General features: G+C 41.6%; 1 protein-coding gene and 1 non-coding gene across 2 annotated transcripts; both read left to right on the top strand.

Annotated features, from left to right (window-relative positions):
* The first annotated feature begins 1,137 nt into the window (after positions 1-1,137).
* On the top strand, positions 1,138-1,219 carry trnas-uga (transfer RNA serine (anticodon UGA)). The gene has a single exon. It is a non-coding gene; the product is annotated as a tRNA-Ser (tRNA).
* Positions 1,220-6,016: 4,797 nt separating this feature from the next.
* LOC125879589 (fibrinogen alpha-1 chain-like) lies at positions 6,017-10,830 on the top strand. Its single transcript, XM_049561548.1, has 2 exons — positions 6,017-8,637; positions 9,748-10,830. Exons 1-2 carry the CDS (start codon positions 6,111-6,113, stop codon positions 9,837-9,839), a joined length of 2,619 nt encoding a protein of 872 aa, XP_049417505.1. The 5' UTR covers positions 6,017-6,110; the 3' UTR covers positions 9,840-10,830.
* Positions 10,831-21,807: the final 10,977 nt, after the last annotated feature.

The following is a 21,807-nucleotide window of genomic DNA, read 5'->3' as shown; positions in this document are numbered from 1 at the left end:
TGATATGTTTGCCATATCAATAAACCATTTGGATATGTGGATTTCTGATGATTAAAGTCACTGATTGACATTTAAATTACTCATTTCAGATATGTAGCCAAAATTAAATACTAATTCTGGATATACATTACCCGAATATATCTACAATGACATTTTTGACCTGTGGAAATTCTTTTTTTTTTTTTTTTTAATATCTAAGGAAATGTATCTCAAATGTAATTGTTACTAGTATGAATATAATTTCATTAGTTACAAATGCATTTCAGATATCTAAAATGCAATTCTAGATATCTGAAAGTACATTATTACTATTTAGAATTCTAAGCTGACATATCAATAATTTAATTTTGTACAGTTGCAGGTCTAAATAACTATATCTACAATTTATTTCTCCCTCTTTGGGAGCCTCGGCTCTCCCTCACCACGCAGCAGCCCGCCCCATCCCTCCCTCGCGGCCCCCGCACTTATTCCCGAGCCTCGGCTCTCCCTCACTGTGCAGCAGCCCGCCCCATCCCTCCCTCGCGGCCCCGCAAATACCCCTGAGGCTCGGCTCTCCCTCTCTGCAGAGAGCCCTCGGTACCGCTCCCACGGCCAACCCTCGCGCCCTCCGGCCGGGCCTGGTCCCACCTCACCCTCCACTCCCTCCAGGGCTCCAGGGAACCGAGTTCTGTCTGCCTTTTTTTGGGTTGTTTAGCTGTGTAGGCAGTTGTAGCCAATGCTGGAATAGCTATTTTACCTGGTGCACTGTTCGCCATTGCCACTTGCTCTCCCCTTCTGCCGGCGGCATGGGAACACGCATATGCAGTAGAACAGCCAATAGGAATGCAGTGGCCTGAGCTGACCTTTGATTGGTTGATGCACATCGGCACGATACTTATTCTTTAGAGGCTGAACACAGAGCCGTGGTGAGGTGCAGAAACCTATTGTTTGTCTCAGACCACTTGATTTACATTATGCTTAGAGGATATTATAAAATTTTGACTCAATTATACCAAAACAATGTTGCCTACTGGAGCTTTAAGTAAAAGAATATCAGTACTTGTACCACCACTGCTGATCAACTTATATAGATTTTATTAACTCCAAACTCTGTATGTGGAAATCTCTGTTAACCGACTGAAAGTTCCAGGTATGTGAGCTGTGATGGCTGAGTGGTTAAGGCGTTGGACTTGAAATCAAATGGGGTTTACCCGCGCAGGTTCAAACCCTGCTCACAGTGAGTCTTTACTTGAGAAACTAAATTACACATTGGGTTAGACAAGTATCTTTGTTACCCCTTGCGCTATTTTGGCCAAGAGATAATAGCATAGGTTAGGGTGGCTATACACTGCAACTATGCCTGCGCACAATGCATCCTGGTACATTCGAGCATTGCCAGCACAACTATATGAGCAGAAGAACTCCGCTTTCTCGGTCGATATGCAAACACTGAGGAATTTATTGCTTCTATTAACTACATTTACCATCAACACTGATTGGACATCTGCATTAAAGGGATAGTGCATCCAAAAAAGAAAATTCAGTCATTATCTACTCACCCATACGCTGATGGAGGCTCAGGTGACGTTTTAGAGTTCTCACATCACTTCCGGAGATCCAAGGGGAGAGGGGGTAGCAGCACAACTCCACCTAATGGAGGCTTACGGCGCCCCACATTCAAATGTCCAAAAACACATATTTGAAACCACAGAATATCTCCATACTGCTCGTCCATAGTGATCCAAGTGTCCTGAAGCCCCGACATAAAAAGTTGTTTGGAAAAATGTCATTTGAACTCTGTTTTTAGCCTCAGTGTAGCCTGTAGCTCTAGCTGCTTCTGTGTACGCCGCACTCATGTGTGCGGGCTTGCAGTGAAAGTACGTGAACACACATGAACGCGGTGCCCATGTCTCACGGACGTGAGCGCGGTGCACAGAGAGGCAGATAGAGCTACAGGCTACAATGAGGCTAAAAACAGAGTTCGAATTTTTTCCAAACATTTTTCCAAACAACTTTTTATGTTGGGGCTTCAGGACACTTGAAGCAGAATGGAGATATTTTGTGGTTCCAATTACGTGTTTTTGGACGTTTGAATCTGGGGCGCTGTAAGCCTCCATTAGGTGGAGTTGTGCTGCTACCCCCTCTCCCCTTGGATCTCTGCAAGGGATGTGAGGACTCTAAAACTTCACCTGAGCCTCCCTCGACATATGGGTGAGGCGATAATGGCTGAATTTTCATTTTTGGGTGCACTGTCCCTTTAAAGGTGGTGAGATTTCCCTTGAAGGACCACAATCTACACAACCCTAACATGAAGCATTGTATGCATTTGTCTGTGTAGAACATGGGATTGGAGGCCTCTGGTCTGGAGCAAACAGAGTCCGTCGTCCAGCAGCTGCAGGCCCTGCAGCAGAGAGCAGATGATCTGTGCAGAGATCTGGACTCAGTGCTGCAGGCCACAGCTCAGCAGGCTGCAGACTATCAGACCCTGCTAGATGTCAAAAACAGGCTGGAGACTGAGATAGAGGACTACAGGAGGCTGCTGGATGGACTGAGCCAACAGGGGTATAAGATAACAATAATGAAAATTTCATTTAATTTGCTAAGCATGTTGCAAAACACCCATGTTTTTATTTTTTGTATTTTACATTTTGTAAGATAATTATCCCTCAGGTTAAACCAGCAAACTGACAACATTAATATTATATGGAGATTGGTATGAATAATATATTTAATGTCTGTGTGCTCACACTTTTTTTTTGTTTGTTTTTACATGGGTTTAAAGTTCTTTTAAAGAAATTCAACAACATATATAATTCTAAATTCTCATAAATGATTCGGTACTTACTACACAATGCATGGTCTTTCTCTGGTGTCCAGTACGTGGCACCAAATTTCATTGGAAAATTCCCAAGACATTACTGAAACAGGACTCATAAAGTGAACTGTTAACAAGGTTTCCCTTTGTTGGTGTTGCTTTATTATCTAACTTTGTGCCTTTCAGCTCTGTTCTTCTCCTTCTTGCACTTATATGTCCTTTTGTTCACAGGCTCTCAAGTCTTCACTCAAACTCTGCAGCTAACTTCACACCTTTCAATGCTACAACCAGCCCCTCTGCCCACAGGAGAAACATCTCAGCGAACAAAACAGTCCCTGTTCACGGGGGAAATCACCGGATGATGGGGGTTCAGACTGTCTCTAGAGGCTACGTCCACACTGTCAGACAAACACCTGTAGTTAATCCACTCTCAAATCATTCAAAGAACTCACCAGTAACATCAATTAATACTTCAAATCTAACTGGCTCATTCCACAAGCTTGAAAAGCAGACAACAGAAGAGACTTGGGGAGAATCAATGACCATTAAAGAGACAGTCAACAGGCAGAGCAACCCTGTGGAGGCTAAAGTCCACTCTAAAGACTGTAATCTGAAGAACTCACCAACTGTTAGTACTAAGGTTAGCCAAAGCTTAGACAAGGGAGCTGTTCTTCAGGCTTCTAAATCACAGATAAATGCTGCACAAGTAATCAACACGTTGGTTCCTGACACAAAATCTGCCAAGAGTGCCGCTCTTCAGGCCAAACCTGAAACTTATACTTCCAAACAAGTTACTGCAGAAGCTGGTTTGCAGGCTAATAAAACAGACACCCACATTCAAACAGAGATCACCAAAGCCATTCTTTATGCACAACCACAAGTAAAGCAAGGACCACACATTGCAAGACATTTGACCACAACTGATCGCAATAAGGAAACTGCTGCAGAGATAAAGACAGAGACACAAACTATGATCACAGCTCAAAAGGACTGCACTGGGGGCTCCAATCAGGCTAAGAACCAGGATCCTGCACAAACTGTGTCTTTGAGTTTGGAGGTTTCAGCTGAAGTTGTAAAGAATGCAGAGGAAGCTGCTATTACAGCATCAAGTAAAACAGCAACCAAAGTTCAAACAGCCACAACTGATCCCACCAAAGAAACTGCTGAAGTAAAGAAAGAGACCAAAACCACAATCTCAGCTCAAATGGTTTGCACTGAGGGCTCCAACCAGGCAAACAACCAGGATCCTGCACAGGTTGAGTCTTTGAGTTCGGATCCACTAGTAGAGGCTGTCATGGATGCAGAGGAAGTTACTACTACAGCACCTGTTGTCTCTGGATCTCAAGGTATTAGGTCAGAGGAGGCTCAGGACAAAGTCTCTGGTGAGGGAGCTGTTGTCAAGGCTTCTAAACCAGACAGTAATACTGCACAAGGTATCACCACAATAGTTCCTGACACAAAACCTGCCATGAATGCGAGCTCTTTTATTCAGGAAATAACAGAGACCACAGAAGCTGGTTTGCAGGCTAATAAAACAGCCACAAATGTTCAAACAGAGATAGCCAAAACCATTCCAGAAGTGAAGCAAGGACGAGATTTTGTAACACATACAGCCACAACTGATCCCACTAAAGAAACTGCTTCAGAAGTGAAAAAAGTGACAGAAACTGTGATCTCAGCTCAAATAGACTGCACTGGGGGCTCCAACCAGGCTAAGAATCAGGATCCTACACAGGTTGCTTCTTTGAGTTTGGACCCTCCAGCAGAGCCTGTCGGGGATGCAGTGGAAGTTGAAGTCAAAGCATCCACTGTCTCTGGATCTCACATTTTTAGATCTGAGGAGGCTCAGGATAAGGTCTCTGATGAGGGAGCTGTTGTCAAGGCCTCTAAACCAGAGGTTAATACTACACAAGGTATCACTTCAGTGGTTCCTGACACACAGCCTACCATGAATGCTGTTCAGGAAATAATAGAAGGTACATCTGAACAAACTACTACCAAAGCTGGATTGCAGGCTAATAAAACCGGGACCAATGATCAAACAGAGATTACTAAAACCATTCTTTGTGCAGAACCAGAAGTACAGCAAGGACCAGATAGTGTTACACATACAGTTGCAACTGACCCCACCAAGGAAACTGCTGCAGACGTAAAGACAGTGACAGAATCTGTGATCTCAGCTCACGTGGACTGCACTGAGGGCTCCATCCAGGCTAAGAGCCAGGATCCTGCACAAGTTGTGTCTTTGAGTTTGGAGACTCCAGCAGAAGTTGTCAGGGATGCAGAGGAAGTTGCCATTACAGCACCTGTTGTCTCTCATTCTCAAAGTATTAGGTCAGAGGAGGCTCAGAACAAGGTATCTGGTGAGGGAGCTGTTGTCAAGGCTTCTATACCAGAGATTAATACTGTACAAGGAATCACCACAGTAGTTCCTTACACACAGCCTGCTGGGAGTACTGCTGTTCAAGAAAAAACAGAAACATTTACATCTGAACAAACTACTGTAGAAGCTGGATGGAAGGATAACAAAACAGGAACAAACATTCAGACAGAGATCACCAAAACAATTCTATGTACAGAACCAGAAGTGAATCAAGAACTACATTTTGTAACACATACAGCCACAATGGATCCTGCCAAAGACACTGCTGCAGAAGTGAAGAAAGAGACAGAAATTGTAATTTCAGCTAAAATGAATTGCACTGAGGGCTCCATACAGGCTAAGGACCAGGATCCTGCACAAGTTGTGTCTTTGAGTTTGGAGACTCCAGCAGGGGCTGTCAGGGATGCAGAGGGAGTTGCTGTTACAGCATCAATTGTCTCTGGATCTCACATTCATAGGTGTGAGGAAGCTCAGGATAAGGTCTCTGGTGAGTTGACCCTGATCAATGACAAGGACGCAGGAAGTGAAGAAAATAAGGGAGTAGAGGAAGTAGAATTTACATTGTTCAAAGCATCCAATAGCGAACACAACAAAGTCATGAAGGATGCAGGTACAGGGTCTGGAATTCCCGCTGCCTCATTTGGGAGCCCAGACAGCAAAGAGAACCTTGAAAATAAAACTACAAGTACAGAGATTTTGAAGAAAGTGGAAGTAGAAATAAACAAAGAGAAGGCTATCAATGGTTTCCATGATACCAATGAGGTAAAGGTGGAGCGTCCTGAGTCAGACAATGACATGGTTTATATAGCAGGTCAAGAAGTATTGCAGAGTACCACAAAGTTAAAAAAGTCTGTAAGTCTTACAGATTCTGGTGTGGCTTTGAGTTCCTCTGACCAAGAAGAGGTCCTGAGTCCAAGTGAAGCTGATGTATATATGAGCCCAACGCCAAAGCCATTTCTATGCTTGAGTTCAGAAACATGCCTGAGCCCAATTGAGACAGAGGTGTTAATGCGCATGACAGATCAAGTATTTTGCCCAGTTGATCTGGAAGAACATGTTAGAAGTCCTGATTATCTCCTGAGTCCAAATGACCCAGAAATGTTTCTCAGCCAAAATGACTCAGACAAATGTTTGAGTCCAGTTGATGCTAAAGGGTGTCTGAGTCCAAATGGTGAGGAAGAAGACGAGGATGTATGTCTGAGTCTAACTGAGGCAAATACACACGTGAGACCAGTTGAGAAATACATTCTCTCGACGAAAGAGGAAGGCCAGTCTCTGTCATTTAGCAGTGATCAAGCTTTGCCAGGAGAGGACAGAAACAGAGAAGTCAGCATTTCAGTGGAAGATGGAAACAGTTTGTGTTTTGGATCATTTGATGGCAACAAAGGAAGTAGAGGTACTGTGAATGAACCAACCAGTCAAGGGATCAACCCTCAGCTGAGCAGCAGTCATGGAAGCTTTAAGTTTGGGAGTCCAGGTGGCCGTAGTATCATAGCAGACAAAGAGGAACAGCTTGGTTTTAGAGGCCTGTATCAGAAAGGTGTAAGTCAAGCAAGAACTCCCAATGACGGGTACAAAGTTACAGGAGGCATTGCACATAACAAGGATGTCCAGAATTCAAGTGGCAGTCCAGGAGGCAGGTATGGCTCAGAAGGCTTGAAAGAGATTTCCAGTACTGACAGTGTAGTTAGGGGACAGAAAAACAATGACTGGCTAAATACCAACAAGCCAGCTAAAGGTGAAATACTGTTTGTTAGGTCATCTAGCTTTGGAGGTGTCCCTGCCAATGGAGGATCAACCTTTAGTGGTGTGGCTACCAAATTAGGAGGTAGTGGTATGGGTAATGATGTGGCAGCTTGTTTTGGTGTCATGGCTGCTAATTCATCAGGTACAGCTGGTGGTAATACAGTTGATGCAGGGGACAGATTTAGGTGTGGCAGTGGAGATTGGTTGGTTTATGGTGGCAGTCTAGGACGTACAAGCACAAACTTACCCAGAACAGGAAGTGAAGAAAGTCCATCAGGAGCAACTCTACCTGCAACAAGTCACCCAGAAACAGGGAGGTTCGGCAGAGGAAGTGGGGAGTGGGTGGTTTATAGTGGCGGTTTTGGACGTAAAAGCAGCCTGGATAGTAGCCCTGGCTTACCCAGTGAAGGAAAAGTGGAAGGCCCATCAGTGGCTACAAACCTTGCAACAAGCCCACAAGAAACAGGGAGATTCAGCTGTAGAGGGAGTGAAGGGTGGATGGTTTATGGAGGCAGTCTTGGACGTAAGAACAGCTTGCCCAGAACAGGGAGAGAGGAAAGCCCGTCAGTGTTCTGTGCAACAAGCCCACCAGACACAAAGAAGTTTGGTAGTGGAGGAAGTGGAGAATGGATGGTTAACAGCGGCAGTCTTAAACGTAACATTAACATGGATGGAAGTGATATTTTACCCAACACAGAAAGCAGAGAAAGCCAGTCAACAGCCATGCACCTGCCAACAAGCCCCCCAGGAACAGGGAGATTCAGCAGCAGAAGTGGAGAGTGGAGAGTCTATGGTGGGAGTACTGGATATGTGAGCAATGTGGCTGGCAGCAATAGCTTATCCAATGTCGACAGCAAAGAAAGCCCATCAGTGGCTATGCAACTGGCAACAAGCCCACCAGGAGTATTAAGACCACGGAGGTTTGGCAGTGGAGACAGTGGTGAGTGGAGAGTTTATGGTGGGAGTACTGGACGTCTGAGTAGTGCCAGTAATGCAGGCAAGGTTGGTGTCAGCACCAATTATGGCCAAGTCATCAGTCCACCAAGTAGCTATACAAGTAGTGGACCAAGACTTAATAGTACTGGTAGTGGTGGCAGGCTCAGCTCAGGTGGTGTTGTTCGGCGCAGTAGCAGTGTAGGTAGTGGTGGTAGGTTAAGTAGCTCTAGTAGTGGCAACAAGCTTAGCAGCTCATCTGGGAGCAACAGGATTAGCAGTTCTGGGAGATTCACCAGCACTGGCAGTGGTGAACGGAAGCCCGTATACAGCTCAGCTAGTGGACGTAGGAGCACTTCGGGAAGTACTGGGCGATCAGGCGGAGGGGGAACGACCAGCAACAATAGAGCCCCGAGCCCTGGAGGGAGAATGAGTTTGGGTAGTGGCGGGTGGCTGAACAGTTCAACAGCTGGTGCGAATTGCATTAGTAGCCCTGGGAGCGGGTCTCGACTTAGTAGTGCAGATAGCAGTGACAGAATTAGCAGCCAAGCTGGTGGAAGGATCAGCAGCTCCTCTGGGTCAGGGAGGACCAACAGCACGGGGGGAAGGGTCATCAGCAGCAGTGACCGGCCAGTCAGGAGCACTGGTAGCGGAGCCGGAGGCAACAAGGACAGAATCAGTGTTTGCAAGATGGCGGCACTGTCAATCTCTGCAGCGGGGAGAGAAAGAAGTCAGGACCGACAAAGACAAGCTCAGCGGTCCCAGCAACAACAGGTTACAGGTGAGCACAAAGGGATATATCACAAAGGGATATTAGTGGGTGAGCATGGTATGTTGCGCTTAAAGACAGGGTTTTACGTTTCACACAGGTGGCTCTCTTTTAACCTCGCTAGATCGCCATGGCAGCTTATGCTGCTGGGCTAACTTGGTCAGAACCAAAGGGCCTTTACGTTACCATTTTGACCCACATCTAGGTAGGTAGGTAGGTAGGTAGGTAACATTCTACCTCATCCTCCTCCTAATGTAATGTCCGGGGGGGTGCATATGGAGCCACCAGTCCACTGCAACTCCACTAAACTCGAAACCTGCTCACTCTGAGCTGTCCAATCAATTGTAAAGCATTTGATTTATATCCCTCTTGTACCTGTAAATTGTAATGCGTCACAGTACAGAAGCTAAAGACACTAAAACTTCTGTTTTACTGGGAATTTAAAAACTAGAATTACCACCTAGCAGTTGTATGCCTCCGACAACCAGTCAACTTGTGGTTAATATCCATACCTGACCAGCAAACACTGCTCCAAATATGAATGTTACACAGAATCAAGATGGGCAGTGTCAAATAATGGGCCAGGAAAGTTTTTTTCAATGATTTTTTTCAGAACATTATGATGTCACAGTGAAACTGACCATTGACCTTTTGGATATGAAATGTCATCATTTCATCATTATATTGTATTAGACATTTGTCTGAAGTTTTGTGATAATTAGCATATGAATTCTTGAGTTACGGCCAAAAATGTCTTTCACAGTGACCAAGACCTTTGACCACCAAAATTTAATCAGTTCATCTTTCAGTCCAAGTAGATGTTTGTGCCAGATTTGAGGGAATTAAGCCCACAGGGACTGTCCCCAACAAGAAATGAAAGTATTTACTGTTTAAATGCGTTTATGATGATATGCGTTTTATGATGATCTGACAGTGACCTCTGGTGGCTGTGTAAAATATGAAAGTGCTAATATACAGTATTGGGAAAAACAACGAGTTGCTTAGAAATATTAGAATGTATACACACACACACACACACACACACACACACACACACATATATATATGTATATGTTGTTGTATTGCAGTATATAAAAATAAAAAACAATCCTTCTTTTGCAGCTGTGTCTCCTCTTGTCCAGCGATGGCTGACAACAGGTGTCGGGGTCACGAGTGCAGAATCTGATGGCCTTGATGACATTATACGTCTCTAACGGGATAACTGGGAAGAAACGGAATGACATAATGCTTTAAGGCTGCCATATTTACGTTTCTCTGAACACACCTGCACACATTCTCAAATACAAAAAGAAAATTAGTTTAATGCCAAACTGTCTTAAAAAGGTCTTTTTTTGAATGAAGAGAGAAACAATACCAGTGGTGTAAAAGGTACTCTGATCATTTACATTAGCAAAAGTATCAATACAACAATGCAAGAACACTTCAATATAAGTGCAAGTCTTACATTCAAAATCTGTCATGAGTAAAAGTACAAAAATGATCAGTACAAATTAATTAAAAAAAAAAGTATCAAAATAAAAGCACTTCTCTGATACCCTCTTTTCCACCAAATTAGCTCTTGTTCTTAAACTGGTTCCGTTCATGATACCAGGAACTTTGTTGCTATCCACTGAACCACCCTGCATTTCCATAAGTTTTGAGTTGAGCCATTGTAATCACGGATGTGTCATCAATGGATGGTGTTGCACAGGACACAATGAAAGTAAACGATAGCAGAAAAATTGTGGATTACGCTAATTACCAGCAAACGTTTCTTCTGTTGGGATTGATATATTTTCCCCAAAAAACAAGAATAAACTGACTATCAGTGAGACCACTGCACAATCTTTGACAATTTCTCACTTGACTTCTTCATTGTTGCCTTCTCCATCCTCTCTTTCCAAATTGTTGAATATGACACGCTCACTGAGCGCTGACTCATGGTTTGCACTTCAAGTCAAGGAAAACCCATTATTTTTTGGTTCTAGCAGAGAACCAACTTTTCAGGTTCTGAACCAATATTTTTTTGATGGAAATGCCCTTAATGGTTCAAATTTAGGTGTGGGGAGCCAGAATGGAACCGGCTCCACATTGGTGGAAAAAGGCTATGTGATATATCTGGTGGTATGGTATGACAACACAAAGTTGTTTTCTGTTTTTGTATTTTTCTCCAATCTTTGCTCTTTGGTGAAATATTGATGAAAGTTGGTTGTGATTATGCTGTTAGACAAACGTAGTGCAGTAAAAATTACAAAGTAAAGTAGAAAGTTGCATAAAATGGCAATAGCCTACTCAAGTAAAGTACAAGTACCTCAAGTACACGAGTAAATGTAATTAATTACTTTCCACTGATGAGAAATACAATTTAAAATGACCACATTTTGAGTTTGTTATGTTGAGTTTTAATTTTGAAGAAATGTGGAATCTGCTCTGTTTATTTAGATGATATAGATTTTATATAGATGAAAATCTGTGGAACAAACATTCAGGTGAAACGTCACAAACACTGTAGCTTTATTGTTTTTTTTAATACACTTTAGGACACTCAGTGTTTCAATTTCATCTTCTCAAAATTTATAAATCATTTGAGTTCAGTTGATGTGCACATTTTAAATTGTGCGGTGTCCCCTTTAGATTTTACTGGTTTTACATATGGTTTACAATAGTTTTGGTTTCTCTGTAGTGGACTGCATCACTGTTCATGATACAATCATACCGAGTGTATGGTACGTGTATGGTTTGAGTCACGTCAGTTCTTTAAACTTTAAAAACCTGAAGCTTCACTTCACATTTTACACATCATCTGGTTTCTCATCATTTTGTTCATCCCCACTTTTGTACGTTTTAATCTGAAAATAAAGATGATAATTAACCTGTGTCCCTTTTGTCTGGTGTAATATTTTAGAGTAATAAACTTTATGTGTTTAAAAGAGTGAAAAAATGGAGGGAAAAAAGTGAAAATAGTGTGAAATACTGTCATTACTAATACACTACAGTTATTATAAGCAAAAGCAGCAAATCTTGAAGCTGAACCATGATTTTTTTTTTTTTTTTTTTTAAACTTTGTTTATTTGAACACATCACATCATGTTACATAAAAATCTTGCATGGATAAATGTGTGATCATTTTTTGAACTAAACACACATATAGAACAGGCAAAAATTAAGCAAAAGAGAAAAAATAAAATTAAATAACAAATAAATAATAATAATAATAATAATGACAATAATAATAATAATAAAAAAATAATAAAATCTTACAAAACTTAACCCACCCACCCTAGTCTCCCTACCAAAGTTGGTCCACCCTTGTATGTCAATGTATCACACCAAACAGCTTTGACCCATATATTGACAGTGTTGGAATGGTACAACTGGATAAGAAAATACTGATGTTTTGTTAGTAGGGGTAGTAGTAGGGGTTATAGCTACATTATCAAAATATGAGAGAAGAGGCTGCCATGTACTGTAGAATTTCCCAGTTGACCCTCTAAGTGAAAATTTGATCTTTTCTAGCTTAAGGAATGACATTAAATCAGTCTGCCAAGATTGATCTTCTGGGGGTTTTGGCGATTTCCAGTATAGAAGGATAAATCTGCGGGCAATCAGGGAGGCAAATGCTAAGACATGTAATTTCTGTTTATTGAGTTCAGAGTGGTTTAGGGGAACTCCAAATATAGCAATAAGTGGACAGGGAGTTATATCTGTATCTAAAACTTCAGACATGATCTTGAAAAAGTTCTTCCAGAATCCTGTTAACTTTGAGCATGACCAGAAGGTATGCGCTAGATCAGATGGGACAGAGGCACATCTATTACAGGTCTCACTGGTGCCGGGAAAAATCTTCACTAGTTTGGCTTTGCTGAAGTGCATTCTGTGTATTACTTTGAATTGTATTACCATGAAATGTTTTTACATGAATTACTTTAACCATCAAAACAGTTTCCAGTTTTCTGTCATCAGCTAACTGAGTAATGGACATTCATAAACTCCTGGAAAGTTTAATACATGACAAAACACATTTTATAAACTTTATATGTGTTATGTGTAAAATGCTTTTATTTGTGAAGTAACTAAAGCTCTCACATAAATATAGTGGAGTAAAGAGAATAATATTTCCCTCTGAGATGTAGTGGAGTAGAAGTATGCTAAGAAAAAAATGCCACATTTATTCTGATTGGGTGTGGACATACTGTGGGTAAGTATGTAACAGTAAAATCATTGGATCACATTGTGACACTGCCGCAAAGGTGAGGGGAGAGTCATGCACAGGATTGCTAGAGGGTTTTAAAAAAGATTGACCTTCCAATACAGTCTTAAGGTGTCTTTCAGTATCTCCCTCTCACCCCTGCTTTAATCTGATCCCTCCTGTTAGTTAACTGTGTTCAGGTGTGCTGCACTCAGGTGAAGGGGTGTGGCAGGTAGGTGATAAAGGAGCAGGGAATTGTTTGGGGAGGGTCCTTTTGATTTTGTTTGGGAAAAAGGAAGAGGAACACAGGTGGAGTGGAGACAGCCTGCCTTGGAAGAAGAAAAGTTTTCTATGGACTCATGTTTTTGGTGTTTCCTTGACTGCGTTTGGGTGGTGTTTGTCTATACACATCTTGAATAACTGTAGTAGAAGCTGTAAACTTTACTCACTGATTTCTTATAGATTATGTACAGAATTATAGTACCTACAGTAAGTACAATGTTTTGAATGAGAAGACAGCCCTGCAGCCCTCAGACAGCGAATGTTAAAAAGGTGAAGAAGATGGAGCTGCAGCCACTGACCAACCCTGTGGAGAGCCTGTCTGCTTGCTTCAAACTGCTCTCCTTAGATGAACAAATACTTGATCTTAAGTCAGTCATGTTGTCTGTTTCAAATCAATACACACTGCCAGAAGCTATTCTATGAAACTTCTGTGAGGAGTCAGTATATGTCGCCGACTGTAACTTTCATTAGTATATCATTGTTTACATCATTTACAGGATGAAAAAATTTAGGATGAAGATGAAGAAAATTTAGGGCCTGAAAACCATTCAAGCTTTGGCACAGCACCACTCAGAGATCCTGAAGACCAAACTCGATGAAGTGTGTTTTGTCCTAATTGAGCAGGTATCATATAAACTTTCCTCTTGGTATCTGAATTTCCCTGTTTTTGTTTCATGCATTCTTATGTACTAAAATCTGTCAGTGTGCACACTGCAGTCTTCACTGATTTTGATTCTTAAGATACGGGTGGAAAAACCTGCACTCTGCAGTGGCCTGTGCAGCTATGAACACTGTGGCTGAGCTGTATGATCACCTCCAGAGGGCCATGGACCCGGAGGTGGGGGGAACAGGACAGGCCTTGCTTTTGAAACTAGCATCAACTATGAAAAACGTTCTTCAGCAGCAGCAGGCCAACCTTACAATGGATTCCATGGTGGCAAACCGCAGCCATGTTCACATTCTGAGTTTTCTGCTCAGCACAGGGCTGAGGTAAGAGGAGAAGGATTGCTTAATTGTTGAGATCAAAGGGCAGGTAGTGGAGCAGGTGGAGGGTTTCAGATACCTGGGCATTGATGTAGACAGGGCATTGTCCTTCTCTGACCACAGCAGCTATATTTACAAAAAGGCTCAACAGCGCCTCTTTTTGCTAAGAAAGCTGAGGAATTTTAATGTAAGCAAAAATGTTTTAACTACAACGTCTCATCCTGTCACACCTTTCTTTCTGTTAAAGATAAATCCGAACTGTCAAAAGTCATCAAACATGCAATAAAAATAACAGGCACCACTCAGATCTCACTGACAGATCTCCACACACGCAGTCAAATGGAAAGACAACACCATCATACACGACCCCTCACACCCACTCCACAGTTAATTTCAACTCCTCCAATCTGGCTGCCTTTACAAGGTACCATCAGCAAGAACAAAGATAGTAAAGAAATCATTCATTCCAACTGCAGTTAACATTATCAATAAATCGTAAGGATTTGACTCACCTATAGCAAGTGTTCTTAGTTTTCTGTGTTGCTTTATACTACACTGTTATGTCGTTTATGTCTTTTTATGTATTTTTTAACCTGTGTCTTATTTATTCTGTGAGCCATGTCAAATATGAATAAAGTTTTTCTGATTCTGATTCTAATTCAGTTTATCCCCAGAAACCTAAAAATATGAAATAGGATAGTGAAACAGTCACTTTATTCATTTGTCCCATATGTCTTTGTCCCTCCTCAGCCACTGTTGTACTGCAGTTAGAGCTAGCATGGCACAACACCTGCACCAACTGGCTGGCTGCCCCGGAGCAGCATGTGTCTTTGCAGCAGGAAGGACGTTTACTGAATGTTTCCTTCTTGCTGGCTCTAGGATGTGTGTAGATGGCGCACCAGACATGAGGTGGGTTATCAGCTTCTATAGATTTGATGTAACATTTTGTAACAGTTTTGTGGCTCATTTTGTGTTTGTCACGGTCTTCATTTTTTCATTTCACAGGCACCATAAACAAATAATCCTCCTGGAACTGGCCCACTAGAAGGACTTCCCTGAACCTATGCACAAAGATTGTTCCAGAAAGAGAGACAAGGTGTTTAGAGAAGATCTTAAAGGCCAAATAAAAATGCATAATATCTGCAATATTAATATTGGTCGTTATTTGTATTTTCACTGTTTCATTGTCATTTTGTATCCACAAATTTACTGTTTACTGTTTTAGAAAACTGCTTTTTGAGCTCAAATGAACATGCAGTTCATAGAATACGTGATAAATCTCACACACACATGCACACATTTTCACTAAAGTCACAAATGTGTGGAGAACCCTTTTCATTGAGATGTAGATTCATTTAAGTAGTATAACATAAGAAAATTTACTTTTTTGACAAAGTGTCGGGTTCACGCTTGTATAAAACAGTACTTGTATCTGATGAATTGTAGAGAAGTGTTTGACCAGCAGGCGGCAGCAATGGCTTAATTATATTAAACAAAAGTCTCGGCAGGAACTTTTTTAGACTGCACGTCCTAGGTTTGAACATGTCATCCTCTGCTTACCTGTCTGAGGTCATTCGCTGATTGCTGTTGATTCTGTTCACCTGTGTTGAGTGTGGAACATGCCCATGGTCCATTCAGTGTTTCTTCTGATGAAGTGTTTAAGAGCAAAATGCCACAGATTCATTGTTATTTGAAACATTTAACATATTCTAAAAAATTAATTTGCCCTCATACCATTATGACAAATATATAAGAAAAATAATTACATTAAGTTTAAAGTACTGAGATTAAGAAAAAAAGTGCAGTTGAGTTATTTTAAAAAATATAGATTCAGGACTTAAACAATAACAATGGCTTTGATGACGTTGTGATGTAACGTGGAATCACGGGACTCGCCTTCATTGTCAAACAATCACCAATAAAAATCTATCTGTGACTCAGGCAAAACTATGTTCACAGATGAGAAAATGTATGAAAATATTATTCACATTATATCATTTTATTCTGATGAAATAACACTGACTTGCTAACTTAACATAAGTATTGGATGAATCAACAACACATACAGCTATACATGCAGCTTCTGGGAGTGTGATCACTGACTGGCACCGCTTGGACTCCCCACAGGATCAACAAACTTTCTGTTGCTGCTGATACACAGGTTAGACCCAGTGCTGCTGCTGACCACCAGCCTGCTGTGATGCCCTGGCACTGGGGTTACTGGCTTTGTTCTCATTGCTAAAGCCAAGCTGAAGGTCCATCTCTGGAGCTGTGGCCCACTCTCCCCACTGTGAGAGTCCCCTTGGAGAGTCCCTCACAGTAATCTCCTAAATGGGAAGTGAGGCAGAGGGACTGTGAGGTGTGACAGCTTATCTCATTTAGCTTGTCTGATAGCTCATCTAATTTGTGCTCTGATAAACAAAGAGAGAGGGAGGGGCAAGGTAGGAGGCAATGTACTGTGTGCAGCTCTACAATGAAATAAGATCTTATAAATAATAAAAAAAAATTTTAAAAAAAGGATAATCAATAGGCCTATGTGGTGGTCTGTTGACATTAGATTACTGTATGCATAGCTTGGTGGCTGGCATGTGCCACTTTTCACAGTAGCACATTAATAAGCTGGATCAGTACTGAAATATCATATCACTAAGTCAGGTCTGTACTGGATTACTATGTTGCAAAATGGTGTGCAATAAATGAAAAAATGTGTGTGCTTTAGTACTGTTATTGAGTAAAATTCAGTGACATTGGCAATGTTTGGAATCGCATACTAACGTACTGCCCAATACTTTAAGTTAAGGCTGTGCAAATAATCGTCCGATGATCGTGATTACGATTTTGAGGTCAAACGATTTTGAAATTAATGAACTCGAGGGTAAACGATTGTTGGTCACGGACACCTGGAGATGTTATTTTGTCTTTTACAGAAGCCGTGCATGCACAGTACTGCCCCCTCCCCTCCTCTCCTATATTCACTCCATGAGCCAGTCAAGTAGGTGAACTACAAGTAATGTGAGGGGCAGGTGATCGTGGATGATTTCAAAAACAGCGCACGGGAAATGGCAGAGGGAGAGCGAGAGAGGTTGGTCTGTGTGTGTCTGTGTGTGTGCGCACATGTCTGTGTGTATGTGTGTGCGCATCGGCACCGAACTCCGCTGCGCGCAATACAGAGAGCAGAGGAGAATTGTAAATGCGCGGCCACGTAGAGACAGAAATGACATGCCGTCATGTAAACAATATTAGTTATCATGTGTGTTATTTTGGCATGTGCGCCGCATAATAGTTTGCATAATCCTGATTTCAATTTTGACCAAAATAATTGTGATTATGATTTTTTCCATAATCTAGCAGCCCTACTTGACGTCCATGTAATGATACAATATTGTCAAGCAAAATATCATTATACTGTGCTGTATCATTTTTTTTTTTACCCCATATATTCCCCCAAGATATTCATGGACTAGATCCCAAGGCGCAGCCGGGGGCAGGAAGGGGTCCGGTTTGGGGACCTGAGAATTGCATCTCTGCTCTTTGCAGATGATGTAGTTCTGTTGACTTCATCACACCTTGACCTACAGCATGCACTGGGGGAGTTTGTAGCGGTCAGGATGAGAGTCAGCACCTCTAAGTCTGAGGCAATGGTTCTCTGCCGGAGAATGGTGGATTGCCCCGTCAGGGCTTGGAGAGGGTCAGTGCCCCAAACAAAGGAGTTCAGGTGTCTTGGGGTCTTCTTCATGAGCGAGGGTAAAATGGAGCGTGAGACAGACAGGTGATTTGGCGCAGTGTCAGTGAAGGCGGCATTGTGTTGTTCCGACCGTCACCTATGGTTATAAACTTTAGGTAGCGGCCAAAAGAATGAGATTGCAGATACAAGCTGCCAAAATGAGCTTCCTCTGTAGGGTGGCTTTGCTAAGATGATAAATGAAGATGAGGATGAGGAGCACAGACATGCGGAGGGGGAATTTTATTTATTTTTCAGTCTCTTTTCTCTTCTTAACTTTAGTTTGCTTAATATATATACTCCCGTGACCGTTCTCCTTCGCCTGCTCCTCTTGTTCAACACATTTCCCCCTTTCTACTGCTTCATCAACACACACACACACACACACACACACACACAAATTTTACACCTGTCTTGTCTCCCACATGTTGTCCTTGTCATGTCTTTTACTTGTTTTGTGCCTCCATCACATTAAGAATCAAAAACAAACCAACTACAGGACTTCTGTTCTGAAACAGACCCAGGCACTCAGGCTTCATTATATGCTGAATATGTAACTATGCACACAAAGGTCAAAGGTCACTTTAAAGGCAGAAAGAATAGTATTAGTAAAGTGACATTAGTTATTAGTGTCAGTTTCCCTCTGACCACTGGGTGGCAGCAGAATCACAGAGCTCTGCTGACTGATACACCTGCAGAGACCACAGACAGGTGACAAGGACAGACAGATGCATGTAGGAGTCCAGCTGCACTTTTTAACAGTTAGATATACATTATTTAGAGATGTCACAAAGAGCCTCACGGTTAGAAAAGTTGCAGGACAGTCAAGTCAAACTCAAACTAAGAGCCTAATCACATAAAAACAGAGGAAGAGAGACTTTGTACTTCTAATCAACCAGTTAGATTTGACATAAAAAAGCAATAGTATGCAAAGTATCTTAAGTTGGCTCCCAACTGACCAACTACATCATTAAAATGCTATTAGATGTATTCGTTATCGCTAAAAACAGAATAATATATTATTCTTCATTAATATATCACTGTGAAAGAAGCCCTCTTGCGTAATGAGCACTTACTTTCAATACTTAAAGACTTTGTCACAGATTTTATTTTAGCCAATGACTAAATGCAAGAACTGGTTCTTTACAAAGGTGTACTCTGAGATAAATTTATTATGTTGCTTTGGTGCATCTTTTATTGATAAGCCTTTAGGTTCTAGGTTTTGTTTCTATGACAATAGCATTTTGACACTAACGTGAGCCAGATAGCTAACATAACACTACATTAACAGAGGGTTGGCTACACAGTTAACAACAAGCTCACAGAGCAAATGGTGATAAAAGCACAACTCTCACTGGCAACAGCCTGTGTCTGCCAGCCGATCTGCTCATAAAAAATTAGCTTTTCTATCTATGTTTTAATGGTAGACTGTGTTTGAACCACGAACCCTCTTGCTGTGAGGCAACAATGCTAACCACTGCATCACTGTGTCGTATATATTTTTCCCCATTTATTTAAACGTTGTACTATTTTATGTCCTTGGTTCTCATGTTTTACTTGTGTGATTTTCTTTTTATTCATAGTCAGTGAGCAGCACTGGAGGAAACCTGAGATCTCAGGTTTCCTCCAGGATCTCATTCCATTGCCAACAACTGCTTCATTGTAACTGTGCATATGGCAATAACATAAAAATGAAAACTAATAGAGTAATGTCTGTCTGTATGAGCTTTAAAGAAAAATATCAGTATGAATATGAATAACTTCATTACTGCAGTATCAGTAGTAGTGTTTGTAACAGTACTAGTACAGTAACAGACTGTTGAATGGCTTTGTATCTTTAAAGTGATAAAATGGTTGTTTAATCTCTTCTTTTAACAGCTGGAATTTAGATGACAATGTTGACCCCTCCTCGAATCTCTCATGTCTGTTAAACATGCCACAACAGACCGACCAATCACTGATCAGCGCATTACAACTCTCCTCTGCAGCAGCTTCTCCTTCTTTAGATAACAGGAACAAGGTGTGTCTCTGGGTGAATCTGCATTTTAACAGCTCTTCCTCTGTACTACACACACAACCAGTGCGAAAGGAGGAAACATATATAAGTTTAAAGTTTTGGGGGGTGCTGCAGCACCAGCAACTTTACCTTCTGCATCCAAAGAAACATCTCAGCATAAATAATTTTCCACTCAAGAACAGTTAATATGACTTTGGTGATCATGCCATCACCAGGTCATCATTTTAATGCGTCCAATTCTTTGTTTTATGACATAAACAGCCTCAGCTGTACTTTGTGCTTGTAAACCTGTCAACTCTGCAGACTTGTCTGACAGATCTCATAAAGTCATTTGAAGGATTTTAAAAAATGCAGCAGCTCAGCAGGGATCACGATGACAGACAGCATGTTTTGATTGACTGGAGTTTGGCAACTGAGCAGAGAGATAATGAAACTGGTCCGTCTGGTCAGAAATCTGCTGATACTGCTGCTGCAGAGCTCATGCATCTCACTTTATTACTTTTGACACACATTAGTCCCAGCTTTTCAATTCAAATAAATTCAGTTACTCAAAGACCAACAACTTTTATGTGAGGTCAGTGAGAAAAAAAACTGGCAAAAATTGAGTTGCGTTTTTTGGAAAGATGCCATTTACTGAAAATGAACTGCTGCTCTTAAATAAGAATAATCAATTTCACGCATCACATGAATTGTCATGTTGAAACAGGAACAGACAAAAACAAACTGTTGATACAGTTCAATTCAATGTCATTTATCTCTGTGAGGATAACTGTATGCACAGCCCAGTCGTCAGAAGAAAATGTTGGCATTGTACATTTCTGCAAACCACGAATACGTATTTGCACATGAAATAACATCATATCAGTGTTTCTTAAGTAGCGTAACATATGATATTATCTTAAGCTTTTGGAGGCCCCCCTCCCATTGAAGCTCTGGGTAATCAGTCCCACTATTCCCCCTGCCATGATGCCCGTGGGTGGAAGGGACAGTGGGTGATGTGTCATATAGGTGAGACGCCTGCTAGCCCGTAGACTATTGCTTGAGACAAACAAACAACAAAACTGTTTTTTATATGGCAACCCATCATGACATTACAAGCAGTGTTTGTGGCACAGAATGGGCCTACTGGGCACAGTCCAGGGGCTCAAAGTGTTAGGGGGTCCTCCCTGGCCTTCATTTGCAAAATGTCACATGTCAAATCAAAAAGCACCGACCAGGAAGAGAATGAAAAAGGCCGTTAAAAGACACAAAATGACAAAAAGACACAAAATTACCTTAAAGAGACAAAAACAACCACAAGGAGACATAAAATGACCACAAGGAGACAAACTCACAAAAATGCATAACGACTACAAAGAAATGCGAAACTGCCACAAATTCTGTGTTTCTTTCTCCTGTATAGGAGATTTGGTGGGGCCTTTTGCCATGGGCGGATTATGAAAGAATGGGCCCCTGGGCACAGATACACAAAGGGCCCCACCACCTCTTCTAGATAGAACACACAGACTTTGTGGAGGTTTTGCCCCTTTTTCTAGTTATTTTGTGTCTGTTTGAGTGCATGTTGAGTCTCTCCCCGACCAGGAGGATTTGATTTGAGTGACATTTTGTAGGTGAAGTCCAGGGGGGCTCTGACACTTTGGGCCCTTGGATCTGTGCCCAGTAAACCCATTCTGTAACCCATTCATGCTTTTTGCATGTCTGTGCGCAGGGATCCACTGTCTCATAATCTGTCCATATTTAGCGGCACAGCATTGCGTTTCCCAGCAGAGTTTGATACCTTCCTGTCCTTAAACAAGCGTTTTTTTGTGCCTAAACCTAACCACACTTTAACCACAACATTATTGAGAAACTAAAGTTTCAGTGAATCTGCCACAAAATAATGCACAAATCTAACGTACATGTGCTTTACAAAAATGTAGACATTTTTTTCTGGTGACTGTAAGCTCTGCTGGATCTTGCCACCCAAATCAATAGATACTTCACGAAGAA

This window comes from Epinephelus fuscoguttatus, linkage group LG19 (assembly GCF_011397635.1).
Source record: "Epinephelus fuscoguttatus linkage group LG19, E.fuscoguttatus.final_Chr_v1".
NCBI classification, from domain to species: domain Eukaryota; kingdom Metazoa; phylum Chordata; class Actinopteri; order Perciformes; family Serranidae; genus Epinephelus; species Epinephelus fuscoguttatus.
This window is presented reverse-complemented; position numbering and strand designations above follow the sequence as displayed.

Bases quoted from the DNA above. Each gene is read 5' to 3' on its own strand.
- LOC125879589 (XM_049561548.1), top strand. From the start codon at position 6,111: ATGAGCCCAACGCCAAAGCCATTTCTATGCTTGAGTTCAGAAACATGC. The intron at 8,638-9,747 runs GTGAGCACAAAG...CTTCTTTTGCAG, and splicing joins CCAGCAACAACAGGTTACAG to CTGTGTCTCCTCTTGTCCAG.